At 44.0% G+C, this 27619-nt stretch overlaps 1 protein-coding gene and 1 pseudogene across 1 annotated transcript in view; one reads left to right on the forward strand and one right to left on the reverse strand.

Moving 5' to 3' along the window:
* Nucleotides 1-2197: 2197 nt before the first annotated feature.
* On the reverse strand, nucleotides 2198-5259 carry LOC111966849 (Krueppel-like factor 15 pseudogene; annotated as a pseudogene).
* A 9178-nt stretch (nucleotides 5260-14437) lies between these two features.
* The window catches only part of LOC111966150 (cilia- and flagella-associated protein 100-like), a 17841-nt gene continuing 4659 nt past the window's right edge, over nucleotides 14438-27619 (forward strand). The window contains exons 1-13 of the mRNA XM_070444345.1: nucleotides 14438-14525; nucleotides 17602-17702; nucleotides 17895-18081; nucleotides 20607-20671; nucleotides 21670-21833; nucleotides 22027-22107; nucleotides 22277-22458; nucleotides 22562-22655; nucleotides 22792-22797; nucleotides 25922-25994; nucleotides 26029-26219; nucleotides 26653-26788; nucleotides 27099-27301. Coding sequence (XP_070300446.1) covers nucleotides 14438-14525; nucleotides 17602-17702; nucleotides 17895-18081; nucleotides 20607-20671; nucleotides 21670-21833; nucleotides 22027-22107; nucleotides 22277-22458; nucleotides 22562-22655; nucleotides 22792-22797; nucleotides 25922-25994; nucleotides 26029-26219; nucleotides 26653-26788; nucleotides 27099-27301 — 1571 coding nt within the window. The remainder of the gene's footprint in view (nucleotides 14526-17601; nucleotides 17703-17894; nucleotides 18082-20606; nucleotides 20672-21669; nucleotides 21834-22026; nucleotides 22108-22276; nucleotides 22459-22561; nucleotides 22656-22791; nucleotides 22798-25921; nucleotides 25995-26028; nucleotides 26220-26652; nucleotides 26789-27098; nucleotides 27302-27619) is intronic.

Raw genomic sequence — 27619 nt, forward strand, 5'->3', positions numbered from 1 at the left:
TATGTTATTGTGCTGTTATATTGAAAACTGTAGCCTATGTTAGATGACTGTTATATGAAAACTGTTAGGCTATGTTAGATGACTGTTATATGAAACTGTTAGGCTATGTTTAGTGGCTGTTATATGAAACTGTTAGGCATTAGATGACTGTTATATGAAACTTTAGGCTATGTATGTGCTGTTATATGAAACTGTTAGGCTATGTTATGGCTGAATAAACTGTTAGGCATGTAATGACTGTTATATGAAATGTTAGGCTTATTAGATGACTGTTATATGAAACTGTTAGGCTATGTTATATGACTGTTATATGAAACTGTAGGCTATGTTATGCTGTTATATGAAACTGTTAGCTATGTTAGATGACTGATATGAAACTTTAGGCTATGTTAATGACTGTTATATAAACTGTTAGGCTATGTTAGATGACTGTTATAATGAAACTGTAGGCTATGTTAGATGGCTGTTATATGAAAACTGTTAGCTTGTTAGATGCTGTTTATATGAAAGTTAGCTATGTTAGATGACTGATATTAAACTGTTAGGCTATGTTAGATGACTGTATATAAACTTAGGCTATGTTAGATGACTGATTATATGAAACTGTTAGGCTATGTAGATGCTGTTATATGAAACTGTTAGCTATGTAGATACTGTTATATGAAACTGTTTATACGCAGCGTTAGGATGACGGAGTTAGGCTTATGAGAGCCTGGGTAAGGCTGTTTGTGAGCCACTGTTGGGCAGGGTTGGGATGCCCAGGTGTGTGGAGGGGAGCCTTGATGCCCCAGCTACAGCCTCCACAGCTTATTTAGGCTACACTCTGGCTCTGTTCGAGCTTGTTCCTGAACTCAGCCCTGAAGCATACAGTAATCACTGACAAGACGCTGGCAAGACCAAAAGAAGGGGCGGTGGGACTTACTGTGGTGAATTACAAGAACTAAATGTATCCTAAACTTTCCTGAAACATAATGTACAACAACACTAATGAATATCACTACAGATGTAAGTCAACAGGAAAGACAGTGTTATTGTAACTCATGTAAGTCAAAATATTTTTAATTTGAATTTATTTCACCTTTATTTAAGTAGGCAAGTCAGTTAAGAACAAAATTCTTATTTACAATGACGGCCTACCAAAAAGGTCTCCTGCCGTGACGGTGGCCGGGATTAAAATAAATAAATACAATATAAATATAGGACAAAACACACATCACAACAAGAGAGACAACATAACACTACATGAAGAGAGACCTAAGACAATAACATAGCAAGGCATCAACACATGACAACACAGCATGTAGCAAACACAACAAAACAACAACATGGTAGCAACACAACATGGTAGGCACACAAAACATGGTACAAACATTATTAGCACAGACAACAGCACAAAGGGCAAGAAGGTAGAGGCAACAATACATTACACAAAGCCCACAACGTCAGTAAGAATGTCCATGATTAGTCTTTGAATGAAGAGATAAACTGTCCAGTTTGAGTGTTTGTTGTAGCTCGTTCCAGTCGCTAGCTGCAGCAAACTGAAAAGAGGAGCGGCAGGGTAGCCTAGTGGTAGAGAGTTGGACTAGTAACCAAAAGGTAGCAATTTCCAATCCCCGAACAGGCAGTTAACTCGCTGTTCCTAGGCCGTCATTGAAAATAAGAATTTTTCTTAACTGACTGCCTAGTTAAATAAAATAAAAAAGCAGGATGTGTGTGCAATTGGGGACCTTTAACAGAATGTGACTGCAGAACGTGGAGGATGAGGGCTGCGAAAGAATCTCAGATAAGGGAAGATCTCTCTTTTTTGGACAGTGTTACTGTAACTAATGTAAGTCAACAGGTAGTGACAGTGTTACTGTAACTAATGTAAGTCAACAGGTAGCGACAGTGTTACTGCATAAGAGCTTCCAATTCCACACAACGATCCAGCTCTCCGGACCTTCATGAAGCTACTATTACAGAATACAGTAAGCAGCAATCATAAAGCACTTGAAGTTCCAAGTTCGAAGAATGGACAATAAGGAATATCATTATATCTTGTTTAAAAATATATATTTTTGTATTTACTGTAAGGTGAACAGGGTTCAAAAACAAATCTACAGTCCACTAGAAACCCCATATCAATGTTCCCATTTAGGTCTTTACCCAGTGTGAACGTGTTTGTGTCTACCTACACTTGCCTGTATGCATGCATGTGGGTATGCATTGTGTATGTATTATGTACATGTGGGTATGCATTACGTGTGTGAGGAGATTGGAGATGCCAGAGGAATGCCAGCTGTACAGTAAATGTGTCATTTGTTTTTTATGGGCATGATGAGAATCAGAGGAATGTCAGAAACACTTTATTTCGTTACAACACAAGGCACTCAAATGACAGATGGCTGGAGGTGCATATTTCCCAAGCTCACTTCCATTTCCTGACAAGGAGGAGAGGAGGAGGAGGTGGAGGCAGAGGAGGGAGGAGGAGCGAGGGTCCCTCAGACAGAGAGCAGTTTCTGAAGGCCACACTGTGCCCTGTGGGATGGCGAGGGGGGATACCACATGCACAGGGCAGTCATGTGTTGGGGCTAACCCAGGTCACTGTGATAAGACCACAGGACTGCTGAGCACTGCCAATCTTATCGGACTAGAGACCTTCTCACCAGCTGTTCCCACGAGCACACTGAGCTTTTTATGTTTAGTTGTGCAACCACATTGGGTGGAGAGGTCAGGGAGATGGGGAATGAATAATATGGGACAAATCCATGCTTTATGCTTGCTGAGTAAGTGGAAACAGAGAAACAAACTCCTTTGGCCCACTAATATATCATGGATAATAATCAAATTAGTATGCAGTAAAGTCATTCATTATGCCATAAAGTTAGTGCTGCTACCAAAACTTTGAACTAGATTCTGCAAGAGTTTAACTGAGTGCAGATGGAGAGCAAACAGAGAGACAGCTAGAGGGGGCAAAGTCTGCCCACACTTCAAAGGCCTTATCTAATCTCAAACTCTGCAATAGAAGAAAACACAGAGATATGGAGCCAACGAGAGAGCATGAGAGGGGAGGAGAGCATTCATTATGAGGGACACTAATCATTTTAGTTCTCCATCACATCTAATTGAGCTGACGCACAACTTGGAAAATTAATTATATTTTTCTCAAAAAATGTATATCTGTGTTTTGCAGAGCAGCTGGTGGGATTGGCTTTGAATGGCTTTGTATCTCTCTATGATAATATCAGCCAGCGAAGGAAGTTGATAACCCTGTTAACCTCTGGAAGGAATCAATGCATCTCAGATAATCCAACCCCAGTCAACAGAGATAGTTGTATACTCTGTGGCTTCTCCAACTAAAACCTGGACTGCTATTGCCAAATCGTCATACATTGTTGGACCATCACAGCTTAACATCCCCTGTTGCACTCACTGACTGTCACTGCCGTGTATGTAGTCACATGAATAACCACACATTTAGTAGACCTATGAGCTCCTCTGACTCTAACATAACCTACACAGTGTCTTGAACCCACTCACCTCCATCCACAGCCAGGCCAGGTGCAGGCGAAGGGCTTTTCCCCTGTGTGCCTCCTCAGGTGAGCCTTCAGGTGGCTGCTCTTGGTGTACATTTTGGCACAGCCAGGGAAAGTGCACTTATGCATTTTTATAAGGTCCGTAACCGAGCTTTTCTGGAACTTCTGTCCTCCCACCAGGATCCCTGCAGCCTGGCCACCTGCAAGCCCACTCTCCCTGAGACCCAGGGGCTTGGCGGCGATGGGTACGGGTGCGATGCGCACAAATTTGGAAGATGTACCATTGAGATTAGCTGGAGACACCAGCTGGGGCACCAGGGCAAACGTCTGGCCCTGGATGTTGACCAGGAGCTGGGCGATTTTGATGTCTGAGGAGGGCAGGGTGGTCTGCGGTGGTACTGGTGTTGGTATCACACCTGGGCTGGGCTCTTGCTTAATCTGGATTGGTTGAATCTGCAAGATGACAGGCGTCAAGCCAGACCCCTCCCCCGAGGCTGGTGTTTCAGCAGGTTCCTCCTGTTTAATCCCACTACAACCGTTGGAATGTGTTGTTGTGGATGTTGCTGTGTATTTGGTCTCTGTGGTGGGGACAGTAGCCCTGGCAACAGGTACTGACTGCTCTAGCCCAGGTTCTAACCCTGTCACCTGACTGTCTACATCCAACATCCCTCCCTCACTAGCCTCCTTCTTCAACGTCACCACCTCCATATTCTCCTCCAGGAACTCCTCTATCTCCTCCAGGGTGGGCTGAAACAGCAGCCCCACATGATCCTCCAGGTCCACTGGGAACACAGGGAACTCAAAGCACTCCTCTTTGGTTGGCTGAAACAGGCGGTCCGTCTTCCACTCCCATGCTAAACCCCTGGGGAGGATGGGTGGTACTGAGGGAGATAGAGTGGGAGTAACTCCACTTCCAAGGGTGGCCTGGGAGAGCAGGAAGTCCAGGAGACCATCCTGGCTCTCTCCACTGCTGCTGCTGCTGCCGTAGCTGGAACCCAGCACCTGGGACTCAGGGCTGGAGCAGGAGCGAGGGCTGGACGAGTCACTCAGGTCGTCCTCTGAAAACGGGGAGGGCACTGCCTGGTATACACCTGTGTCTATCACCATGTCCGATTCGTGATGTTCAGCAGGAAAGCTGGCGTAATACAGGAAGGTCCCCTCTCCTACCGGCAAGTTATCCACCATTCCTGACCTGAGCCAGTCACCTGAGCAAGTCACCTGAGCCAGTCACAGCTCTGCTAGCTCCACTTGTTTATACTAGTTATGAGTGTATGATTCAGTTTCTCCTCTTCTCCTAGAGAAACAGGAATAGATGTCCATCATGTGTACAAAATGGCATGGCAATAGAGAAAATAATGAATGAGAGTATGAGAGGGAGAGAGTAAGAGAGGGAGAGAGAGTAAAGAGAGAAGTGAGAGAGAAGCGAGAGAGAGAAATGAGAGAGATGAGAGAGAGATGTACATTGCACATTTGTACATTGTTACAACACTGTATATATATATATATATAATATGACATTTGTAATGTATTTATTCTTTTGGAACTTCTGTGAGTGTAATGTTTACTGTTCATTTGATTGTTTATTTTACTTTTGTATATTATCTACCTCACTTGCTTTGGCAATGTTAATATATGTTTCCCATGCCAATAAAGCCCCCTGAATTGAATTGAGAGAGTAAGAGAGAGCGTAAGAGAGGGAGTGAGAGTAAGAGAGATAGAGGATAGAGAGTAAGAGGGAGAGAGAGTGTGAAGAGAGAGTAAGAGAGAAGAGGGAGAGAGAGTAAGAAAGGGAGAGAGAGGGAGAGAGTGTGAGAGAGAGTAAGAGAGAGAAAGAGGGAGAGAGTAAGAGAGAGAGAGAGGGAGAGGGAGAAGAGAGAGAGAGAGTAAGAGAGAGAGTAAGAGAGAGTGTAAGAGAGAAGAGTAAGAGAGATAGAAAAAAAGGGAGAGAGAGGGAGAGAGAGAGAGTAAGAGAGAGAGAGAGTAAGAGAGATAGATAGAGGGAGAGAGAGAGAGAGTAAGAGAGAGAGAGAGAGAGAGAGAGAGAGAGAGAGAGAGAGAGTAAGAGAGCAATAGTGTGTAAGAGAGAGAGAGAGAGTAAGAGAGAGAAAGAGAGAGAGAGTAAGAGAGAGTAAGAGAGAGTGTAAGAGAGAGAGAGAGTAGAGAGAGAGAGTAAGAGAGAAGAGAAAGAGAGACTAAGAGAGAGAAGAGTAAGAGAGAGAGGATAAGAGAGAGAGAGAGAAATAAGAGAGAGTAAGAGAGACTAAGAGAAGAGAGAGGATAAGAGAAAGAGAGTAAGAGAAGAGAGAGTAAGAGAGACTAAGAGAAAGAGAGTAAGAGAGAGAGAGAGAGAGAGAGTTAGAGAGAGAAAGAGAGAGAGAGTAAGAGAGAGAGAGAGGTAATGTTATCCTCCATTATAAGATAATAAATAACTCAAAATAACTCGAGTCAAGAGGATAAAACTAAATAAAACAGTTATATAACACTGCCCCCTGCACCACAGCACGAGCCTGCCTGAGGGTTTAAACAGTAAATACCAACGTGGCTTGCAGGGGGTTCAGTTGCATTCTTGAAACCTTCAGTTTGGGCATGCAACACTGCCACTGAACTTCTGGAGGAGAAGAGCTGTCAATATGTAACTCATGGTCAGCACGAATCTATTGTAACTACCTACTACTATAACCGTTTTGGATAAAGAAGTAGCCTAAACAATGAATACATTCGTTATTTTATATCACTTTAAAATGTATAGTAGCTCTGGGGCATCACGTGTGAAGGAGGAATTTCCAGACTGCGTTTCCACTGCACGTTGACTTACCGTCATAAACCAAAGTCGAAAATAGATGACCGACTGCAATTGTCAAAGTTTTTCGTCTAGATATTTATCATTCAATAATACTGTAAAAGTAAGACTAATTCCTATGGGCTACAAGGCAGGCAACAGCTGCTGTCGACCTAACCTGTCATCGGCTTCAAATAATAGGCTTAACCACATATTTCAGTGCATTTTATTATCATGTGATTCCTTCAATAAGCTTAAGGGACATGATAAGTAAGGATTCACATGGTCTATTTTATCTTCCAAGTAATATTCGCTTGGGATTTTCCTTGGTAAAATGTAGGAAAAAATAGTTTGTAAAATCGAAGAGATTTTCTTGGCATTGATTATCTTCCATTGATTTAGTTCGTTATAAAAACGTACGTGTATTACATTGTAATACATGTGGATGCTTGAATGCATAAACTAGTTGAGCGCCCCCCCCCCCCCCGTCCAGTTTTCATTGATTTTGACGGAGAATAACCTGAAGATGAAAAAGCGTTGACTCACTATGCTAGAAACAGTTTGAATGGATCGGGCGGGGAGCATTTACCTACTGTCATACCACACATTGTTTGGATGAAGAAAAAAAAAACATTTAAAAATACGTAGCAGATAAAATGTTAACAAATCGACAACTACGGTGTAGGAAATTTCTAAGAGATTTACATTGTAACCACATTGATAACATGTAACGGTCTCTCTCATTCCCTCTCGGTAAACACGGTTTTTATAGTTTCATCCAATCATTTATGCATCTAAAATATATCCAAAACAGTGCCCCTTTGGTGTGCATGTCCACTGTGAAAATATGTGCCTATGCTATACATAATATGAGCGTATATCGTCATCAGCCTATTTATTGTAGCAGTTTTCCCCCAACTGTGTGCGCTGTATGCAGAAAGCATGTCGCACCATGCGTCCAATCGACGTAAACATGTTATTGTGCAGTGTGCTGCCGGAGGGAGCGCGCAACGGGGCGCACGCACCAATGCCTTTCTGCCATCGCTTCCTATGTGAAACACTTTTCACCGTATAGTTTATGCACCAACCTTTATGTATCGAGAGAATGTTAGTCCTTTCACCTGAAGTAAGTGAAAAATGATCCGTTGGTGAGATGATGTCAATAGTCAAGAGCGTTGTGGATAAGCCCTTGAGACGAGCTTCTCATCGCAATGCCGATCCGTAGGGCGGGTGCTACGATCTACCGTAGTAGTAGTAGTAGTAATAGTAGCAGTACACTACCGTCACATGATTGGTGCTGTGTAGTTTATAAGTAATTAGGGGTTGGGTTATGAAGGCTCGTCTGCTCTGCGCTTCGTATTGGCTGACAACATTTGGAGGCTGGACTCGATGTTTTGTCGTTTATGGACTCACTAAAGACAGACAGACAGACAGACAGACACTGCAATTACATGAATTCCCTCTCATCCTCCCGTAGCTAAAACGCAATGGAGACTGGGTAACTTTGATGCAATCATAGTGAATGCCACATTCATAGACATGTATTTAATTATAGTATAACATTTTAAATTAGAATATGACATGTGTGTTTGTGTCTAAAATGTTTGTGCTCCATAAAATCAATGTAATCTAGCAGATATGGTCATGGGTCATTAGTACCTTTTAAAGTGCTCCCTGACTGCTCAGAGACACGCCTAAAGCTCAGTCCAAAGGTATAACACTAAAGGAAGCATATGAGGCAGGCTACACTCCGCAGCGGCCGGTCTATACAGGCAGGCTACACTCCGCAGCGGCCGGTCTATACAGGCAGGCTACACTCCGCAGCGGCCGGTCTATACAGGTATCTCCTGATTAGTTAACCAGCTAATGGTATCTTCAGGGCGTACTAGATTACCGAATAAACATGGCAGTAAAAGTCTCCCACTAGTCATTCTTTCTCCCACTAAATACGCTGTTTTGGACTGATAAAGGAATATGTTGTTGTTTCAGTAGCTTAAGGGGGTTAGTGTGGTAATATACAATCCTGGTGCCCCGTCCCAAAATGAAGCTTTAGCCTGTTGATGCCAGGCTGAGGGAAGCTTTAGTCTGTTGATGTCAGGCCAGGCTGAGGGAAGCTTTCGCCTGTTGTTGCCAGGCCAGGCTGAGGGAAGCTTTAGCCTGTTGATGTCAGGCCAGGCTGAGGGAAGCTTTCGCCTGTTGTTGCCAGGCCAGGCTGAGGGAGGCTTTAGCTTGTTGATGTCAGGCCAGGCTGAGGGAAGCTTTCGCCTGTTGTTGCCAGGCCAGGCTCAGGGAAGCTTTCGCCTGTTGATGCCAGGCCACGCTGAGGTGTTGGTCTCTAAGCTGCTAAATTAAGGCATTTTTCTAAGAACTAGAGGACAGTTAAGGGTAGCAGGACACTTGACTTCACCCTGAGACAGACACTCCAGCTCTAGGACGGATTGCTGTCAAGAGGTCTCACTACCAACAAAACAGTGTCAAATGTAGTACCAAAACATCCCAGGGAGACCGAGAGCCCCTGAGAATTATGCAACGTTCTCTCTAACGCACATGTAAACACAACACAGCCCATCCTGGCTCTCCTCTCTGCCCCCCTCTGTCTAATGCACATGTAAACACAACACAGCCCATCCTGGCTCTCGTCTCTGCCCCCCTCTGTCTAATGCACATGTAAACACAACACAGCCCATCCTGGCTCTCCTCTCTGCCCCCCTCTTGTCTAGATGCACATATAAACACAACACAGCCCATCCTGGCTCTCCTCTCTGCCCCTCTGTCTAATGCACATGTAACACAACAACACAGGCCCATCCGGGCTCTCCTCTCTGCCCCCCCTCTGTCTAATGCACATGTAACACAACACGCCCATCCTGGCTCTCCTCTCTGCTCCCTCTGTCTAATGCACATGTAAACACAACACAGCCCATCCTGGCTCTCCTCTCTGCCCCCCTCTGTCTAATGCACATGTAAACACAACACAGCCCATCCTGGCTCTCCTCTCTGCCCCCTCTGTCTAATGCACATGTAAACACAACACAGCCCATCCTGGCTCTCCTCTCTGCCCCCCTCTGTCTAATGCACATGTAAACACAACACAGCCCATCCTGGCTCTCGTCTCTGCCCCCTCTGTCTAATGCACATGTAAACACAACACAGCCCATCCTGGCTCTCCTCTCTGCCCCCCTCTGTCTAATGCACATGTAAACACAACACAGCCCATCCTGGCTCTCCTCTCTGCCCCCCTCTGTCTAATGCACATGTAAACACAACACAGCCCATCCTGGCTCTCCTCTCTGCCCCCCTCTGTCTAATGCACATGTAAACACAACACAGCCCATCCTGGCTCTCGTCTCTGCCCCCCTCTGTCTAATGCACATGTAAACACAACACAGCCCATTCTGCTCTCCTCTCTGCCCCCCTCTGTCTAATGCACATGTAAACAACACACAGCCCATCCTGGCTCTCCTCTCTGCCCCCTCTGTCTAATGCACATGTAAACACAACACAGCCCATCCTGGCTCTCCTCTCTGCCCCCTCTGTCTAATGCACATGTAAACACAAACACAGCCCATCCTGGCTCTCCTCTCTGCCCCCTCTGTCTAATGCACATGTAAACACAACACAGCCCATCCTGGCTCTCCTCTCTGCCCCCCTCTGTCTAATGCACATATTAAACACAACACAGCCCATCCTGGCTCTCCTCTCTGCCCCCCTCTGTCTAATGCACATATAAACACAACACAGCCCATTCTGGCTCTCCTCTCTGCCCCCCTCTGTCTAATGCACATGTAACACAACACAGCCATCCTGGCCTTCTCTCTCTGCCCCCCTCTGTCTAATGCACATGTAACACAACACAGCCCATCCTGCTCTCCTCTCTGCCTCCCTCTGTCTAATGCACATGTAAACACAAACACAGCCCATCCTGGCTCTCCTCTCTGCCCCCCCTGTCTAATGCACATGTAAACACAACACAGCCCATCCTGGCTCTCCTCTCTGCCCCCTCTGTCTAATGCCACATGTAAACACAAACACAGCCCATCCTGGCTCTCCTCTCTGCCCCCCTCTGTCTAATGCACATGTAAACACAACACAGCCCATCCTGGCTCTCCTCTCTGCCCCCCTCTGTCTAATGCACATGTAAACACAAAACACAGCCCACCTGGCTCTCGTCTCTGCCCCCCTCTGTCTAATGCACATGTAAACACAACAACAGCCCATCCTGGCTCTCCTCTCTGCCCCCCTCTGTCTAATGCACATGTAAACACAACACAGCCCATCCTGGCTCTCCTCTCTGCCCCCCTCTGTCTAATGCACATGTAAAACACAACACAGCCCATCCCGGCTCTCCTCTCTGCCCCCCTCTGTCTAATGCACATGTAAACACAACACAGCCCATCCTGGCTCTCCTCTCTGCCCCCCTCTGTCTAATGCACATGTAAACACAACACAGCCCATCCTGGCTTCTCCTCTCTGCCCCCCTCTGTCTAATGCACATGTAAACACAACACAGCCCAATCCTGGCTCTCCTCTCTGCCCCCCCTCAGTCTAATACACTTATTAGACAGCTTAGTGGGCTTTTGTTACATCGGACTGTCTCATCCTCTTCAGTGGATTAGGCCCTCACCTTTTGCCTACTTCCGTACATGTTGGTGGGGGATATATATTTTCACCGACTCTGTGTTCACTTTTACACTATTGGATTTGTGAAAATGTGGTATTTTAATTGAATGGATGAATGCATTTACCTATTGAATGGACAGTGAAATGTTGTACGGTATAAAAGGCATTGAAATAAAGTCAAATCTATTATTTAATTTTTAATGTGATTCCTTTGAGCACTTAGGAAGATGGTTTATGATAGCAGAGTTGTACACACACACACACACACACACACGCAAAACAACCACACACACACACACACACACACACACACACACCACACACACACACACACACCACACACACACACACACACACACACACACACACACACACACACACACACACACACCACACCACACACGCAAATACACACGCGTGGTTTTTCCTGGAAGTGTGAGGGAGACACTCGGGGAGAGAGAGAATTGGACTCTGGAGTGTTTCTCAAGTCTCTGGAACAGAATCCTGTCCATAGGTCAGGAGAGATCGGGAGGGAGGGGAGTGAGAGAGAGAGAAGAGAGAGAGAGAGAGAGAGAGAGAGAGAGAGAGAGAGAGAAGGAGGAGAAGAGAGAGAGAGAGAGAGAGAGAGAGAGAGAGAGAGAGGAGAGAAGAGAGAGAGAGAGAGAGAGAGAGAGAGAGAGAGAGAGAGAGAAAGAGAAAGAGAGAGAGAGTGAGAGAGAGAAACAGAGTGCTGTCCCTGGTTCGAATCCAGGTTGAATCACAGCCGGCCGTGATTGGGAGTCCCATAAGGCGGTGGACACACTCAGCGTCGTCTGGGTTTGGCCGGGGTAGGCCGCCATTGTAAATACGAATTTGTTCTTAACTGACTTGCCTATTTAAATAAAGGTTAAATAAAGAAATAAATATCATCTGGAGTCCATCCCTGGACTGCAGCTCCAACCCCACGGCCTCCAGTCTGGAGGGTTGTTTCCTCCTACCCCTTTTCATTGTTTGAACCTAGAAAAACATGCAAACGTCTAAGATCCTCGCCATCTAAAGGGCATGATTCCCATGTTGTGGTCGACAACTCTGTTTTCCCCTCAGTTCAGCACCCAGGAAAAGAACATGGCCCGGTGAAATGTTTGTGATTTAGATTTTAGACACATGTTCAAGGATCAAGCAGCAAAACACAGCTCCAAAACACTGGAAAGAATAGACCTGTGAGTCAACAAGCTTCAGTTGCTATGTTGGACTGCTAGAGGAAATCAACAGTTGTGACCAACAGTGACCTTACTTGATAAAACTGAGTTCATTCTGTTTTTGTCTTTGAGGGAGGGAACTTGTTTGGTTGTTGCTGCTTGCCAAATGCCATATAACACATCTAGGCTACTATTATTAGCAGTTATTTGGGACACATCAATAGGACAAGGTTTGAGTACAAATGAAGATAAACAAATATATAGGCTACATCAACAAATAAAGTTTTTGGGAAAAAAGCTTTTTTGATGATCTGTTTTGAATTTTTTACTAAGAGTTGTGAAGTTTTACCACCAAATCCCTCTTTAAAATGACATTCAGGAACAAAAGGTTTTCAATAGTTATTTTTAATTAATATAAAATATATATTAATTGGAATATAAATTCGAAAGGAATATAACTAATAACATGAAATAACATTGGAATATACCATTTAATAACAATAACTTAAATAATTAACTCAGTGTAACATTGATGTGGCAACTCTCTTATGTTCTGCTATTGCACGATTCTAATTTGTACATACAGTAGGTCATAAATAAAGCTATCCCCAGTAAAATTGGAGCACAACTCATGAGCCCACTTCCTGAGCCCACGCTCACACCTAATCCAGTCCCCACCTGTGACTGAAAACAGGGGGAGAGATATCTCCCAAAAGCTGTGAAATGTTTTGTTGAGCAAGAGCAGTGGCAGCCAGGGAAAGTTTGGGGGAAATAATTTGATGACATCTTGTGGTTTAAATGTTACCCCAGGCAGTTACCCCACGAGGCTAGTCACCCCCTAGGCCTTACACTATAGTAGCATGTTATATTATTCACTTTTTAAAATTATTATAATTGTTTTAAATTATTGTATTATTCACTTCTAAGGGTGATTTGAAACAAGTACATTGCATTGTTTGCTATTGGATTAACTGGTAGTTAAAACGACAAAATTGAAAATATATCATTATGTTGTTTTGGTGATTAAACCAGTGTTCTCATTACATTTCGCAATAAACGTATGTTTTTAATCAATGGTTGTGTGGTGAGAGATGTTTACAATCCACATTAATGCAAAATGACAGATTTTGAATGAAAGACTGGCTTCATTACAAGTGTGACCAGTTTAGAGTGCTGTACTAAGACTTGTGAAAATGTACCACATACAGTAGGCCTACTTGTGAAAATAGTACAAATGTGATTACATTTAAAAAAAATATTTACTACATATAATATTGAGATACAACTGTTTACATTTAAAAAAAATATTTACTACATATAATATTGAGATACAACTGTTTGCAACAGCGGGATAGGATTAGCCCTAAGCATAGGGCTACAGTGGAGAAAGTGGAGGAATTATGAAAATTTACGATTCAATAATGCAGAACGTTCTAGAATTGCCATTTGAAACGAGGAAGGCAACCCTAGAATTCGATGTTGTGGGCAACACAAAACTGGGGGGAAATATTTCATACCAGGGATGGCTTGAGTGAATATTCAAAAGCATTATCATGGGAAAAATAAACCATTATTGACAACCATTATGTATTGAACTATAGCCTAACGTTCGATAAAGTGCGACTGAATGCTCAATGTTCATAAGTCCTTCTCCACTGTAGCCCTATGCTTAGGGCGAATCCTATCCCGCTGTCGCAAACACTTATACCTCAATATTATATGTAGTAAATTCTATATCTTTTTTATTGCTTTGTAAACATTTCACTGTAAACTAAGCATTTCACTGTAAACTAAGCATTTCACTGTAAGGTGTACCTGTTGTATTCGGCGCATGTGATAAATAACATTTGATTTTAGACCCAATTATCATTCAATAGGTAGCCAACATCCAATTTATTCATTGTAGACATATGCCAGACAGGTTCACTGCCATCTATCGGATCGGTTGTTGTCGGGTTAGCTCACGTAGCTCTACATCTTTGATCAATTGTGACGCTCCAGCAATGTCACGCCGATTGCCAAATCCGTAATCAAAATGTTTACATATATGGCAGGTCGCCGGTGAGATGTGTCATAATCAATACCTTACAGATAGCCGTAGTCTATGAAGACATTTTCTAAATAGTGTATTTAAAAAAAAAAATATATTGTTTATATGAGCATAGCTATAACAACAACTTCACAAAGTAAGGTAGGCTATAATTTTAAATAAATTATTTGTATTAGCCTATTTAAAGAAAAATGCCACAATTGAGGCATAGGATGACAGCCGAGCAGTAGAATATTTGCATAATTGGACTCGAACGATTAAAATCCATACTGGCCAATGTAATTGACTTTTCTTCATGGATGCTCAAGAAGAGATGTCTGTGAAGGATACCGCGGGAGCTGAGTCCCCCGACAGCATCGAAGACAGACCCCCAGCAATTTATAGTAAGTGAGAAAGCCGTCTACTGGGTTTGACGCTCAGTGTCACTACAGTAGGCAATGTGCGCGATGACTGTAGAATACAATATAATCTAAAACCAGGGCAAATGCTGGTGAAGGGATTCTAGGGTGAAGAGAGGTCTAGATAGTGCAGTCCAACTCTCTTACCCCATTAGAACCCAAAATATACGTTTGTTTTACTCCAATGTTTGTAAACAATGTAATTGTAAACAAACAATGTGTACAGCAGGCCTACCTTCAAAACATGGTTAAAACCATCATTTTGATCAAATCAAATCAAATGTATTTATATAGTCCTTCTTACATCAGCTGATATATCAAAGTGCTGTACAGAAACCCAGCTTAAAACCCCAAACAGCAAGCAATGCAGGTGTAGAAGCACAGTGGCTAGGAAAAACTCCCTAGAAAGGCCAAAACCTATGAAGAAACCTAGAGAGGAACCAGGCTATGAAGGGTGGCCAGTCCTCTTCTGGCTGTGCCGGGTAGAGATTATAACAGAACATGGCCAAGATGTTCAAATGTTCATAAATGACCTGCATGGTCAAATAATAATAATCACAGTAGTTGTCGAGGTGCAACAAGTCAGCACCTCAGGAGTAAATGTCAGTTGGCTTTTCATAGCCGATCATTGAGAGTATCTCTACCGCTCCTGCTGTCTCTAGAGAGTTGAAAACAGCAGGTCTGGGACAGGTAGCACGTCCGGTGAACAGGTCAGGGTTCCATAGCCGCAGGCAGAACAGTTGAAACTGGAGCAGCAGCACAGCCAGGTGGACTGGGGACAGCAAGGAGTCATCATGCCAGGTAGTCCTGAGGCATGGTCCTAGGGCTCAGGTCTTCCGAGAGAGAGAAAGAAAGAAAGAAAGAAAGAAAGAGAGAGAGAAAGAGAGAATTAGAGAAAAGCAAATACCTTAAATTCACACAGACACCGGGATAAGACAGAGAGGATACTCCAGATAATATACTCGCAGGATTACTCAGATATAACAGAACTGACCCCAGCCCCCGACATAAACCACTGCAGTCATAAATACTGGAGGGCTAGACAGGAGGGTCAGGAGAACACGTGGCCCCATCCGATGATTACCCCCGGCAGGGAAAACAGGTATGATATAACCCCACCCACTTTGCCAAGCACAGCCCCCACACCATGAGGGATATCTTCAACCACAACTTACCATCCTGCGACAAGGCCGAGTATAGCCCACAAAGATCTCCGCCACGGCACAACCCAAGGGGGGGCGCCAACCTAGACAGGAAGACCACGTCATGACCCAACCCACTCAAGTGACGCACCCCTCCTAGGGACGGCATGGCAAGAGCACCAGTAAGCCAGTGACTCAGCCCTGTAATAGGGTTTGAGGCAAGAGAATCACAGTGGAGAGAGGGAACCGGCCAGGTAGAGACAGCAAGGGCGGTTCGTTGCTCCAGAGCCTTTCCGTTCACCTTCACACTCCTGGGCCAGACTACACTCAATCATATGACCTACTGAAGAGACGAGTCTTCAGTAAAGACTTAAAGGTTGAGACCGAGTCTGCGTCTCTCACATGGCGTAGGCAGACCATTCCATAAAAATGGAGCTCTATAGGAGAAAGCCCTGCCTCCAGCTGTTTGCTTAGAAATTCTAGGGACAATTAGGAGGCCTGCGTCTTGTGACCGTAGCGTACGTGTAGGTATGTACGGCAGGACCAAATTGTAAAGATAGGTAGGAGCAAGCCCATGTAATGCTTTTTAGGTTAGCAGTAAAACTATAAATCAGCCCTTGGCTTAACAGGAAGCCAGTGTAGGGAGGCTAGCACTGGAATAATATGATCACATTTTTTGGTTCTAGTCAGGATTCTAGCAGCCGTATATAGCACTAACTGAAGTGATCTCATGGATCTCTATGAACGTGGCTACATTTCTCCAGCACCATCCCTGAGCTTTTTACCCAAACATTAGAGGGTGGCAGCTTTGTTATTGTTTACATTTCAATTTGCACAAACAGGCAGGTACAATGGTAAGCTACTTTGTAACACTGAAATTACACTATTCCCGATGCTGCTATTGATCAACCAAAACCTCACTTACAGACACTCACACACACTTGTAGACTCATTACATGCTGCTACTCTTTATTATTCTTCTTATTATGATCTATCCCGATGCCTAGTCACTTTACCCTGCCTTCATGTCCATATCTACCTCAAATACCTTATGATCTATCCTGATGCCTAGTCACTTTACCCTGCCTTCATGTCCATATCTACCTCAAATACCTTATGATCTCTCCTGATGCCTAGTCACTTTACCCTGCCTTCATGTACATATCTACCTCAAATACCTTATTATTATCTATCCTGATGCCTAGTCACTTTACCCTGCCTTCATGTACATATCTACCTCAAATACCTTATGATCTATCCTGATGCCTAGTCACTTTACCCTGCCTTCATGTACGTATCTACCTCAAACACCTGGTACCTCTGCACATTGATCTGGTACTGGTATTCCCTGTGTATAGCTCCACATTGATCTGGTACTGGTACTCCCTGTGTATAGCTCCACATTGATCTGGTACTGGTACTCCCTGTATATAGCTCCACATTGATCTGGTACTGGTACTCCCTGTATATAGCTCCACATTGATCTGGTACTGGTACTCCCTGTATATAGCTTCATTTTTGTGTATTTTATTGAATTCCTCATGTTACTATTTTATTTTAGCAAGAATTTCACGGTAAAGTCTACACCAGTTGTACTCGGCGCATGTGACAAATACAATTATTTTTGTTTCTAACCCCCACTGTAACCCCCATTCTAACCCCCACTCTAACCCCCACTCTAACCCCCACTCTAACCCACACTATCTATAGAGAAACAGACAGCCTTCAGACTAGCTGGTCCTCTCATCTCCTGCAGTGACACCAAGCCTCCAGTCTCAGGTGACCTGACATCCTGGTGCATTAGTGTCTATAGACAACTAGAGATATATGGAGACGCAGCTCTCTGGTATTTACCTGGCAACAACCAGTGTTCAGTACGGTTGTGTAAAGTATGGAAATGTTTATGTATGTTTATGCAGAGAGACAGAGAGAAGTGAGGACAGCGAGGAGGAATCCCTTCAAACTGCCTGCAGACAACATCTTCCTCCTGAGAAACAAGGAAAATGAACAAAGGAAGCTGGTGAAGAAGCCATGTTGTGTCATCTGTAGTGTTTGAACATTCTCTGTTTGACTCCATCAGGGTTTCATTGCAGTCATGCTCTTTTTCCACTGTGACTGTGGACCTGACCATAATATTTGATCAAACTCTGATCCTCAGTGCCATCTTTCAACATGCCATCTTGACCATGCTCATTTGTGTGATGAACTATAGGAGCGCCAGCGACAGCAGACGCTGAAGGTCCATGAGAAGTCCACCTATGCTGGGAGGATACAAGCCAAGCAGGCTAACCTGAGGCAGGAGCTGAGGCAGGGGCAGAATGAGGTGTACCCCACCTCCTGCAGCAAGGCTGTGTCCACCCTCAGGGATGATCCGGCATGGAGGAAAGCTGCCATCCTAAGTGAGTGCCCATCAGGCCTTTCATGACCACCAGAGCCATTTATTTAGAGAGTTCGACCAACTTTTAGAACAGAGGTCATGTTAGCACCTTTGAGCATTTCCATTCATTCCTCCATTCATTATCAGTATTTGGAATCTTGTACATAGCATTGTTTGAAATTTAGAACATTCTGTGAACTGCTATTGGTCAATATTGCCCATGGGGAGCTAACATGTCTGCCAAGGAATGTAGGTAATATAAATGCATCATAATGCAGAGACCTCAAAGTCCTAACTCTCTAATACATGGCTCTGATGACCAGTATATTATGATGCTTCTCTGGGTCTTTTTACTGTAGTCTCAGGGGGGTGAATCCTAACTTCCACTGAAGTCAAATCTTCACTTATTCTCCAATTGACATCAGTGCATAACTAAGTGGAAGCTAGGATTATCCCCAGAGACATTCAGGATAAGTTGATAACTTGACAAGTTACTGAATCTGACTATTGACACATAATGAAATGATGTACGCTCTGTTGTTTTCCAAGACCAAATCAAATCATCAAATCAAATCAAGCTTTATTTATACAGCACATTTCAGAAAGCAACGCAATGTGCTTCACACGAAAAACAAACAAAAAAACTATGAAAATAAAAACGGAACTATTTACTACACAGCAAACAGAAGAGGATAAAAAACAAAAGAATAACAATAAAAACTGAGAGATTAAAAAGCACCCTAAGGAAAAGCAAACCTAAAAAGATTTGTTTCAAGATCTCTTTTAAATATGTCCATAGTTTTGGCCCCCCTCGGGTTCTCTGGCAGCCTATTCCAGAGGCTGAGGGCATAATAACTAAAGGCTGTCTCTTCATGACTCTTGGTCCAAGGCTTTGGGATAGTTAAAAAGGCCAGTGCCAGAGGACCTGAGGAACCTACTGGGTACATAACTCAAAAGCATATCTGACATGCATTGGGGAGCACAATCGTGGATTGATTTAAAAGCCAAAATTAGAATCTTAAAACTAATTCTAAAACTCACTGGCAGCCAGTGCAGAGATCTTAAAACTGGTTTAATGTGTGCTCTCCATCTGGTCTTGGTCAGTACCCGTGCTGCAGCATTCTGTATGTTTTGCAGTTGACCAATGGCTTTCTTGAGTAGACCAGACATGAGACCATTACAGTAGTCAAGCCTGCTTGTAATAAAAGCATGGATGAGTCTCTCTGTATCAGCCTGAGAGAGAAACGGACGCACATTTGCAATGTTTCTCAGGTGGTAAAAAAGTATTTTGCTCACATTCCTAATGTGTGATTTGAAATTGAGTTCAGAATCTAAAATGACACCTAGGTTTTTTACCTGGTGTTTTATCTTTATTGCCAGTGAAGTAAAATGTGAAGCCAAATTCTCTCTCTGTGCTTTGGCTCCAACAATAAATACCCTGGTCTTGTCTTGATTTAGCTGGAGGAAGTTGTGAGCCATCCAAGTATTTAAATCACTAATACAGTCTAATAATTTATCTGTGGAACTAAAATCCTCTGGGGACACAGAAATGTAAAGTTGTGTATTGTCTGCATAACAATGAAAATCAATGCTGTGCTTTCTGATAACACTGCCAAGGGCTAACATATACAGTATAAACTGAACAGAGCCGGACCCAAAATCGAACCTTGTGGAACGCCACATGTGATATATATTTTCTCGGAATTGTGTTCAGCAAGGGTGACAAAAAACTCTGACTGGTAAAATAGGTCCTAAACCAATTTAGAATTTGAGCAGAGAGGCCAACCCTCCTCTCCAGTCTGTCCAGAAGGACATCACGGTCAACAGTGTCGAATGCAGCACTTAAATCCAAGAGTACAAGGACAGAGAGCTGTTTGGCATCTGTGTTGGCTCTAAGATCATTTACCACTTTAACTAAGCCCGTCTGGCATTTCTAATTGCCTTATATATGCCAAGTTGCTCTCTCAGAATATCATAATGGATGTGCAACTTTGACTTTCTCCACTTCCATTCTGCCTTTCTGCAAATTTCTCTTTAATTGATACGTTTCCTCACTCAGGATTACTTAGCTATTGCTGTTTTCCAAGACAAAAAGTGTTTTGTGTTACTGTGGTGATGATGCTCCAGAGAGAACGTGTCCTCTCATATTGGAACTGGTCTCCTAATTCTAATCCTAACCATTTAGAGAAGAGAACAAAGACGGTCCTGTATCCAAAGTCAAAGGGATTTCATATGTATTCCCTCTCCTGTCTTTGCCTCAAAGTATTTGAGTTAGCATTAAAGCATTTGAGTTAGCGTAAAAGCATTTGAGTTAGCGTTAAAGTATTTGAGTTAGCGTTAAAGTATTTGAGTTAGCGTTAAAGTATTTGAGTTAGCGTTAAAGTATTTGAGTTAGCGTTNAGTATTTGAGTTAGCGTTAAAGTATTTGAGTTAGCGTTAAAGTATTTGAGTTAGCGTTAAAGTATTTGAGTTAGCGTTAAAGTATTTGAGTTAGCATAAAAGTTTGCTAAAGGACAGGCAGTAATCAATGAGAGTTTGTTCCCTCAGACTCCAATGACAGGGAGAATATTAGTGAGTACATCACTAAGAAGAGAGAGATGTTTCTCATTGAGGTAAGAAATGACATAATGCTTAGTACACCAAACCAGTCACTGTCCAGTTATGAATGATTACTGTCTCACACTCACAAAACCCAAAAGACACATCAATGCACTTACAGAAGTTAACATGGCATTATTGTTTTCACCACTGGAGTATATATATTCTAATCCTTCAAACCACAAGGCTTCTTAGCTTCAGAGTTAATAACAACAACAAAAGCTGTTTAATACGTAAATCAGTTCAGAGATGAGGTAAGTGGAAAAACAGAAAGGCGCGATTGCTGTTATTGGTAACACAGCGCATGGCTTGGTTCAGCTTCGTGTGCGTCCCCTTTTTGCTTGAAGGCTCCGTTTATATTTGCCCAAAGTTTCCCTGAGCTAAGCTTGTCTGACCTATTACCCAAGCTCTGACAAAACCTGCATTGTTCCTTTAAAAACACACATTTTCGTCACTTAATTCTTTCCACAGCCTCGTAAAAAGCAAAATAAGAAAAAAACAAAATAAGAAAAAAGGGCACAATTACATCAGGATATGCTTGTTGTTGTCCAGTCCTAACCGTTTCAGAGAAAGTAAATCACTACATGAATATAAAAACACTGAGGCAGTAGCTTACTTGAAAGGCATCAATCCCCAGGTCTCGGGCTGCGTGTCTAATAGGTCCCATGGCATCACATTTCACCCTCTTAAATCCCAGAGCCGCAGACATTTACATTTCCTGAGATTACTCACTCTCCAGACCGTACAAACCTCCAGTTACTTCCTTCACTGAGGAGTCTGTTTGCCTCAAGGGAGAGACAGCTCTTTAACTTATTACATGTACAGTATTAGCATATCACAGCATGGAGAACACACAAATTATCTCTTTCCTGTTGTGTCTTTCCATTGCTATACCAACAAAACAATAAACACTCTGCGTCTCCGTTCTTACTTGGACCTGTTCTCTGTTTTGAACGCAGTCTCTCCTCTCCTTCCTTCCTGTGGTCACTGACCTTTAACCCTTTCTCCCCAGTACTCCCTGGCTGTGAAGAGGGAGGTGATTCACAAGCTGGCCGAGGTGGCCACCAAGGAAGAGAACAGGCTGCAGCAGGCGGAGACATTTCTGGACGAGGACACGGCCATGTTTGACGAGTTCCTCGAGGAGAATGACAAGAACTCAGTGGAGGCAATCAAAATGTACCAGACTACAGTCCACTGTCTCTACAAAACAGTTTTCATATTGTGTGATTTCACAGTGTTTGTTTTATGGGTATAATGATTATTATGAATAATAACAATGAGACACTTTTTTGAATGACTGAACCAACAAGATGACTGTATTTCCCTCCATGTGCTTCCTTTAAATCATCATTCGTGTTGACTGTTGTAGTGCTGAACACGAGACCAAAGCCAAACTGGAGAAGGTTGCAAAGATCAAGAGGATCTCAGGCAAAATGGTGGCAGTGAAAAGGTAGTATGGCAGAGAGTAAAGGGTCCTATCTTTTACTATGTACTGTGCATGAGTTATGCATAAGTTGGCTTCTGGATGTGTGCCATTGTTTGTGGTGGGTGTAAGCTTTACAAATGTTATTGCGTACATGCAATTGAGCATGTTGGCACATGTTCATACGTGTCCACAGTGACATCTCCAAGAACGAGGAGATCCTGAAGGAGTACACCCTGTACAATGGCTTCCTGCTGAAGCTGTCCCCTACAGAGTGGCAGGAGAGACAGCAGGCTCGCAGGGCCATGGTGGACAAGATCAAAGCTGCCATCAAGGAGAGGGAGGCTCAGCTAGCCGAGCCAGCCAAACCCGGCAGACGTATGTTAATTACAGTAGTTGTCACATCATATCACACCAGTCACATTTGACAGACTGTGATTATGGGTCTGGTTCATTAGAGATCTACGTTCTCTCTGTTCAGATAGAGAGAGTATGGCCAGAGACCTGCCTCCTGTATGTGACCCCAGGACTCCCCAGAGACAGACTATGATGGGAACCAGAGAGAGCATCAAGCCGTGAGTGGAGCCCCAGTACAGGATCATTACTCCAGAGCAGGGCTCGCCAACCTTGTTCCTGGAGAGATACCTCCCTGTTTCCTACAACCCCAGTTGTAACTAACCTAATTCAGCTTGTCAACCAGCTAATTATTAGAATCAGGTGCGCTAGATTAGGGTTGGAGTGAAAACCTACAGAACAGTAGCTCTCCAGAAACAGGGTTGGAGTGAACCTACAGGACAGTAGCTCTCCAGGAACAGGGTTGGAGTGAACCTACAGGAGGGTAGCTCTCCAGGAACAGGGTTGGAGTGAACCTACAGGATGGTAGCTCTCCAGGAACAGGGTTGGACTGAACCTACTGGGCGGTAGCTCTCCAGGAACAGGGTTGGAGAACCCTGTTCAAGAGTGTTGTTGAGATGAGATGTCTCTGTTGCATCGTTTAACTGTATCCCGTCACAGGAGGTTGGTAGCACCTTAATTGGGGAGGACGGGCTCGTGGGAATGGCTGGAGCGTAATAGGTCTAATGGTATCAAACATCAAACACATGGCTTCCATATGTTTGATGCCATTCCATTAAAACTGTTCCAGCCATTATTATGAGCCATCCTCCACTCAGCAGCCTCCACTGATCCCTATGTCCTTATGTCTCTAACCAAGATGCCATAGCAGTCGGACGTGTGTTTTGTCTTGTCCCGTGTAAATATGGTTTTTCCTTGTTTTTTTCCGTAAGTATTTTGTGTATATTTTAATATCACTTTCCATCTACGGACTGAATAAATTCTCCTGCAACCCGCCTCACCCAATGTGGTAGGGATCTGCAAATGTTTTATACTTATGAACCGGAACCCCTATCAAAAGCTACTAGCTAGTAGTCAGTTAGCCATTGCTAGGCCCATCTGCTAGGCGCATCTCCCGGCTAGCCAAAGAGGCCCATCAGCCACTGCTTGGGCTACAATACATGGACCCCCACCGACCCATCCCGACTGGACTACCAACCTAATTCCGCCTGAGGTTTTTTTTCAACTGACTCCTCCGTCGCGACGTCCCCTGTATGCCCACCCGCTAGCCTGCTAGCCGCGGCCCGCTAGCTGTCCAGAGCACATCGGACTGTTCGTTTAAGAGGCCGATCGTACAAATTCTTTGGCCACTATACCTATTTTGCCAATTGGCCTGGTTTACCACACGGCGCCCTATTGATCCGTCTGCCGACGTCACAGCACGAGGGGGCCACAACAGACTTTCTTCCGTCGCGACGTCCCTCAAAGGCCCTTCTGCTAGCTTGCTAGCCCCGGCCCGCTAGCTGCCTGCAGCCACTCACTGGACTCCTATGATCACTGGGCTACGCATGCCTCTCCCTAACGTCAATATGCCGTGTCCATTGCTGTTTTGTAGTAATTATTGCCTCATTTCACTGCAGAGCCTCTAGCCCTGCTCAATACGCCTTAGTTAACACTTTAGTTCCACCTCCCATACATGCGGTGACATCACCTGGTTTAAATTATATTTCTAGAGACAATATCTCTTTCATCGTCACTCTATGCACAGGTTTATCCCCACTGTATTCACATCCTACCATACCTTTGCCTGTACATTATGCCTTGAATCTATTCTACCGTGCCCAGAAATCTGCTCCTTTTACTCTCTGTTCTGAACGTACTAGACGGCCAGTTCTTTTAACCTTTAGCCTTTAGCCGTACCCTTATCCTACTCCTCCTCTGTTCCTCTGGTGATGTTAAGGTTAATCCAGGCCCTGCAGTGCCTAGCTCCACTCGCATTCCCCAGGCGCTCTCATTTGTTGACTTCTGTAACCGTAACAGCCTTGGTTTCATGCATGTTAACATTAGAAGCCTCCTCCCTAAGTTTGTTTTATTCACTGCCCTAGCACACTGCCAACCCGGATGTCCTAGCCGTGTCTGAATCCTGGTTTAGGAAGACCACCAAACCCCCTGAAATTTCCACCCCTAACTATAACATTTCCCGACAAGATAGAACTGCCAAAGGGGGCGGAGTTGCAATCTACTGCAGAGATAGCCTGCAGAGTTCTGTCTTACTATCCAGGTCTGTGCCCAAACAATTTGAGCTTCTACTTTTAAAAATCCACCTTACCTCTTACCGTTAACTAACCTCCAGACAAGCTTCAATGCAACTCTCCTTCCGTGGCCTCCAACTGCTCTTAAATGCAAGCAAAACTAAATGCATGCTCTTCAACCGATCGCTGCCCACACCTACCCCCCCGTCCAGCATCACTACTCTGGATGGTTCGGACTTAGAATATGTGGAAAACTATAAATACCTAGGTGTCTGGTTAGACTGTAAACTCTCCTTCCAGACTCACATTAAGCATCTCCAATCCAAAATTAAATCTAGAATCGGCTTCCTATTTCGCAACAAAGCATCCTTCACTCATGCTGCCAAACATACCCTCGTAAAACTGACTATCCTCGACTTCGGCGATGTCATTTACAAAATAGCCTCCAACACTCTACTCAGCAAATTGGATGCAGTCTATCACAGTGCCATCCGTTTTGTAGCCAAAGCCCCATATACTGCCCACCACTGCGACCTGTATGCTCTCGTTGGCTGGCTCTCGCTTCATATCCGTCGCCAAACCCACTGGCTCCAGGTCATCTATAAGTCGTTGCTAGGTAAAGCCCCGCCTTTTCTCAGCTCACTGTTCACCATAGCAGCATCCACCCGCAGCACGCACTCCAGCAGGTATATTTCACTGGTCACCCCCAAAGCCAATTCCTCCTTCGGCCGCCTTTCCTTCCAGTTCTTTGCTGCCAATGACTGGAACGAACTGCAAAAATCCCTGAAGCTGGAGACTCATATCTCCCTCACTAGCTTTAAGCACCAGCTGTCAGAGCAGCTCACAGATCACTGCACCTGTACATAGCCAATCTGTAAATAGCCCATCCAACTACCTCATCACCATATTGTTATTTATTTTATTTATTTTGCTACTTGCACACTCATCTTCTGCACATCTATCACCCCAGTGTTTAATTTGCCATACTGTAATAATTTCGCCACTATGGCCTATTTATTGCCTCACCTCCCTTATCCTACCTCATTTGCACACACTGTATATAGACTTTCTCTATTGTATTATTGACTGTATGTTTGTTAATTCCATGTGTAACTCTGTGTTGTTGTTTGTGTCGAACTGCTTTGCTTTATCTTGGCCAGGTCGCAGTTGTAAATGAGAACTTGTTCTCAACTAGCCTACCTGGTTAAATAAAGGTGAAATCAAAAATAAATAATAAAATGTTGGTTGTGTTTTAGGAAGGAGGTTACAGTACCGGTGGATGAGAGCAAACTGCCTGAATATGAGGTCAGATATGTTTTATGCTATATCATTCACCTGGTGTCAAAGTAGCCTTAACGTTGACCTAAGTAAAGGTTCACTGTGTGTATGTATTACCCCACAGGAGCCGGAGCTGTTCTTCACTGACCCTCAGCAGCTGTTGGACCTGCTGACAGACCTGGAGAAGCAGAACCTGACTCTGATCCAGAACTCCAGAGAGACAGAGGAGACCATGGAGGAGTTCAAACACACTATGGACAACACCCGCAACAAGATGTTAGAGAGCCCAGCAACTTTATGTCCTCACATCTACATACAGTGGTTCTTCCTTTAAAATGTTGGATCTTATGCCACGATCGTTTGTGGTAGATGGTGGCAGATTGTTGCCAGAATTACGCAATTTACCACAGTGTCTGACACAACGTATAACGTGCCATATCATTCTGCTGCACCCCGCAAGCTGTGCTGCAGTACGCCGCAACTTTTAAAGGAAGAACCATTGTAGTGGCGATAGTGATTGAACTACCTGTATTCAAACTGCCATTACCTCGGAGTAGCATAACCTGTTGGCGTTTATTAAAGACATTGTGCTTTCTCCTGTTCTTACAAGAACGATCTTCCAAGAACACCTGAAGGAGCATACTGTCAAGAATGCATGACTGCAAATCATTCAAAATTGGTCAATGTTAAACATTGTGTGTGTATCCAGGGACCAGGAGACAGAGCATTTGACCCAGCAGATTGACATAATTGGCCATGCCATCCAGAGAGAGAAGGACACTGCTGCTGAGCTGGAGCTCAAATCACGACTCTTCTCCCTTGGGAAATACATGGCAGAGGACCAGGTAAACATGAACTGTTGACAGACAGACAGACAGACAGACAGACAGACAGACAGACAGACAGACAGACAGACAGACAGACAGACAGACAGACAGACAGACAGACAGACAGACAGCACACACACAACTGCTTGCATTCATATGTATACACGCATACAGTACACAGAGTGAACCCTACTTGGGCAAAGTCACCATACAGGCCTAATCTAGGGCAAATGAACTACAGTGGGAGTGTGAAGCAGTGAAGTTGAACTTGATCACCCTCACATGGCTCTTACACTGACTGACTGACTTCCATTATCCCTCTGTACAGGATATGATGCTGGAGGCCCTGGGCAGGAAAGTGGCTGAGGTGTACAGGAGCTATGCAGGGGAGAGTGGGGCCAACCTGACCACGCTGCAGATGCTGACCAACATCGAGGGCCGCCTGGGGGAGTTGCTGGAGAAGGTGGAGCTGGTTCCCAAGGACCGCATGCTCATGGCCGAGAGGGCCAAGGAGAAGGAGAGGAGACTCAGGTGGGTCATCAAGAGTACAGTCAGTTAGCTAACATATCAGTAGTCAGTCAGTTAGTTAACATATCAGTAGTCAGTCAGTTAGTTAACATATCAGTAGTCAGTCAGTCAGTTAGCTAACATATCAGTAGTCAGTCAGTTAGTTAAGTCAGTTAGTTAACATATCAGTAGTCAGTCAGTTAGTTATATCAGTATCAGTAGTTCTTAAATCTAGTCAGTCAGTTAGCTAACATACAGTAGTCAGTCAGTTAGCTAAATATCACTAGTTCAGTTTAGCTACATATCAGTAGTCAGTCAGTCAGTTAGTTAACATATATAGTC

The sequence above is a fragment of the Salvelinus sp. IW2-2015 genome, linkage group LG7, assembly GCF_002910315.2.
Source record: "Salvelinus sp. IW2-2015 linkage group LG7, ASM291031v2, whole genome shotgun sequence".
Lineage (NCBI taxonomy): Eukaryota > Metazoa > Chordata > Actinopteri > Salmoniformes > Salmonidae > Salvelinus > Salvelinus sp. IW2-2015.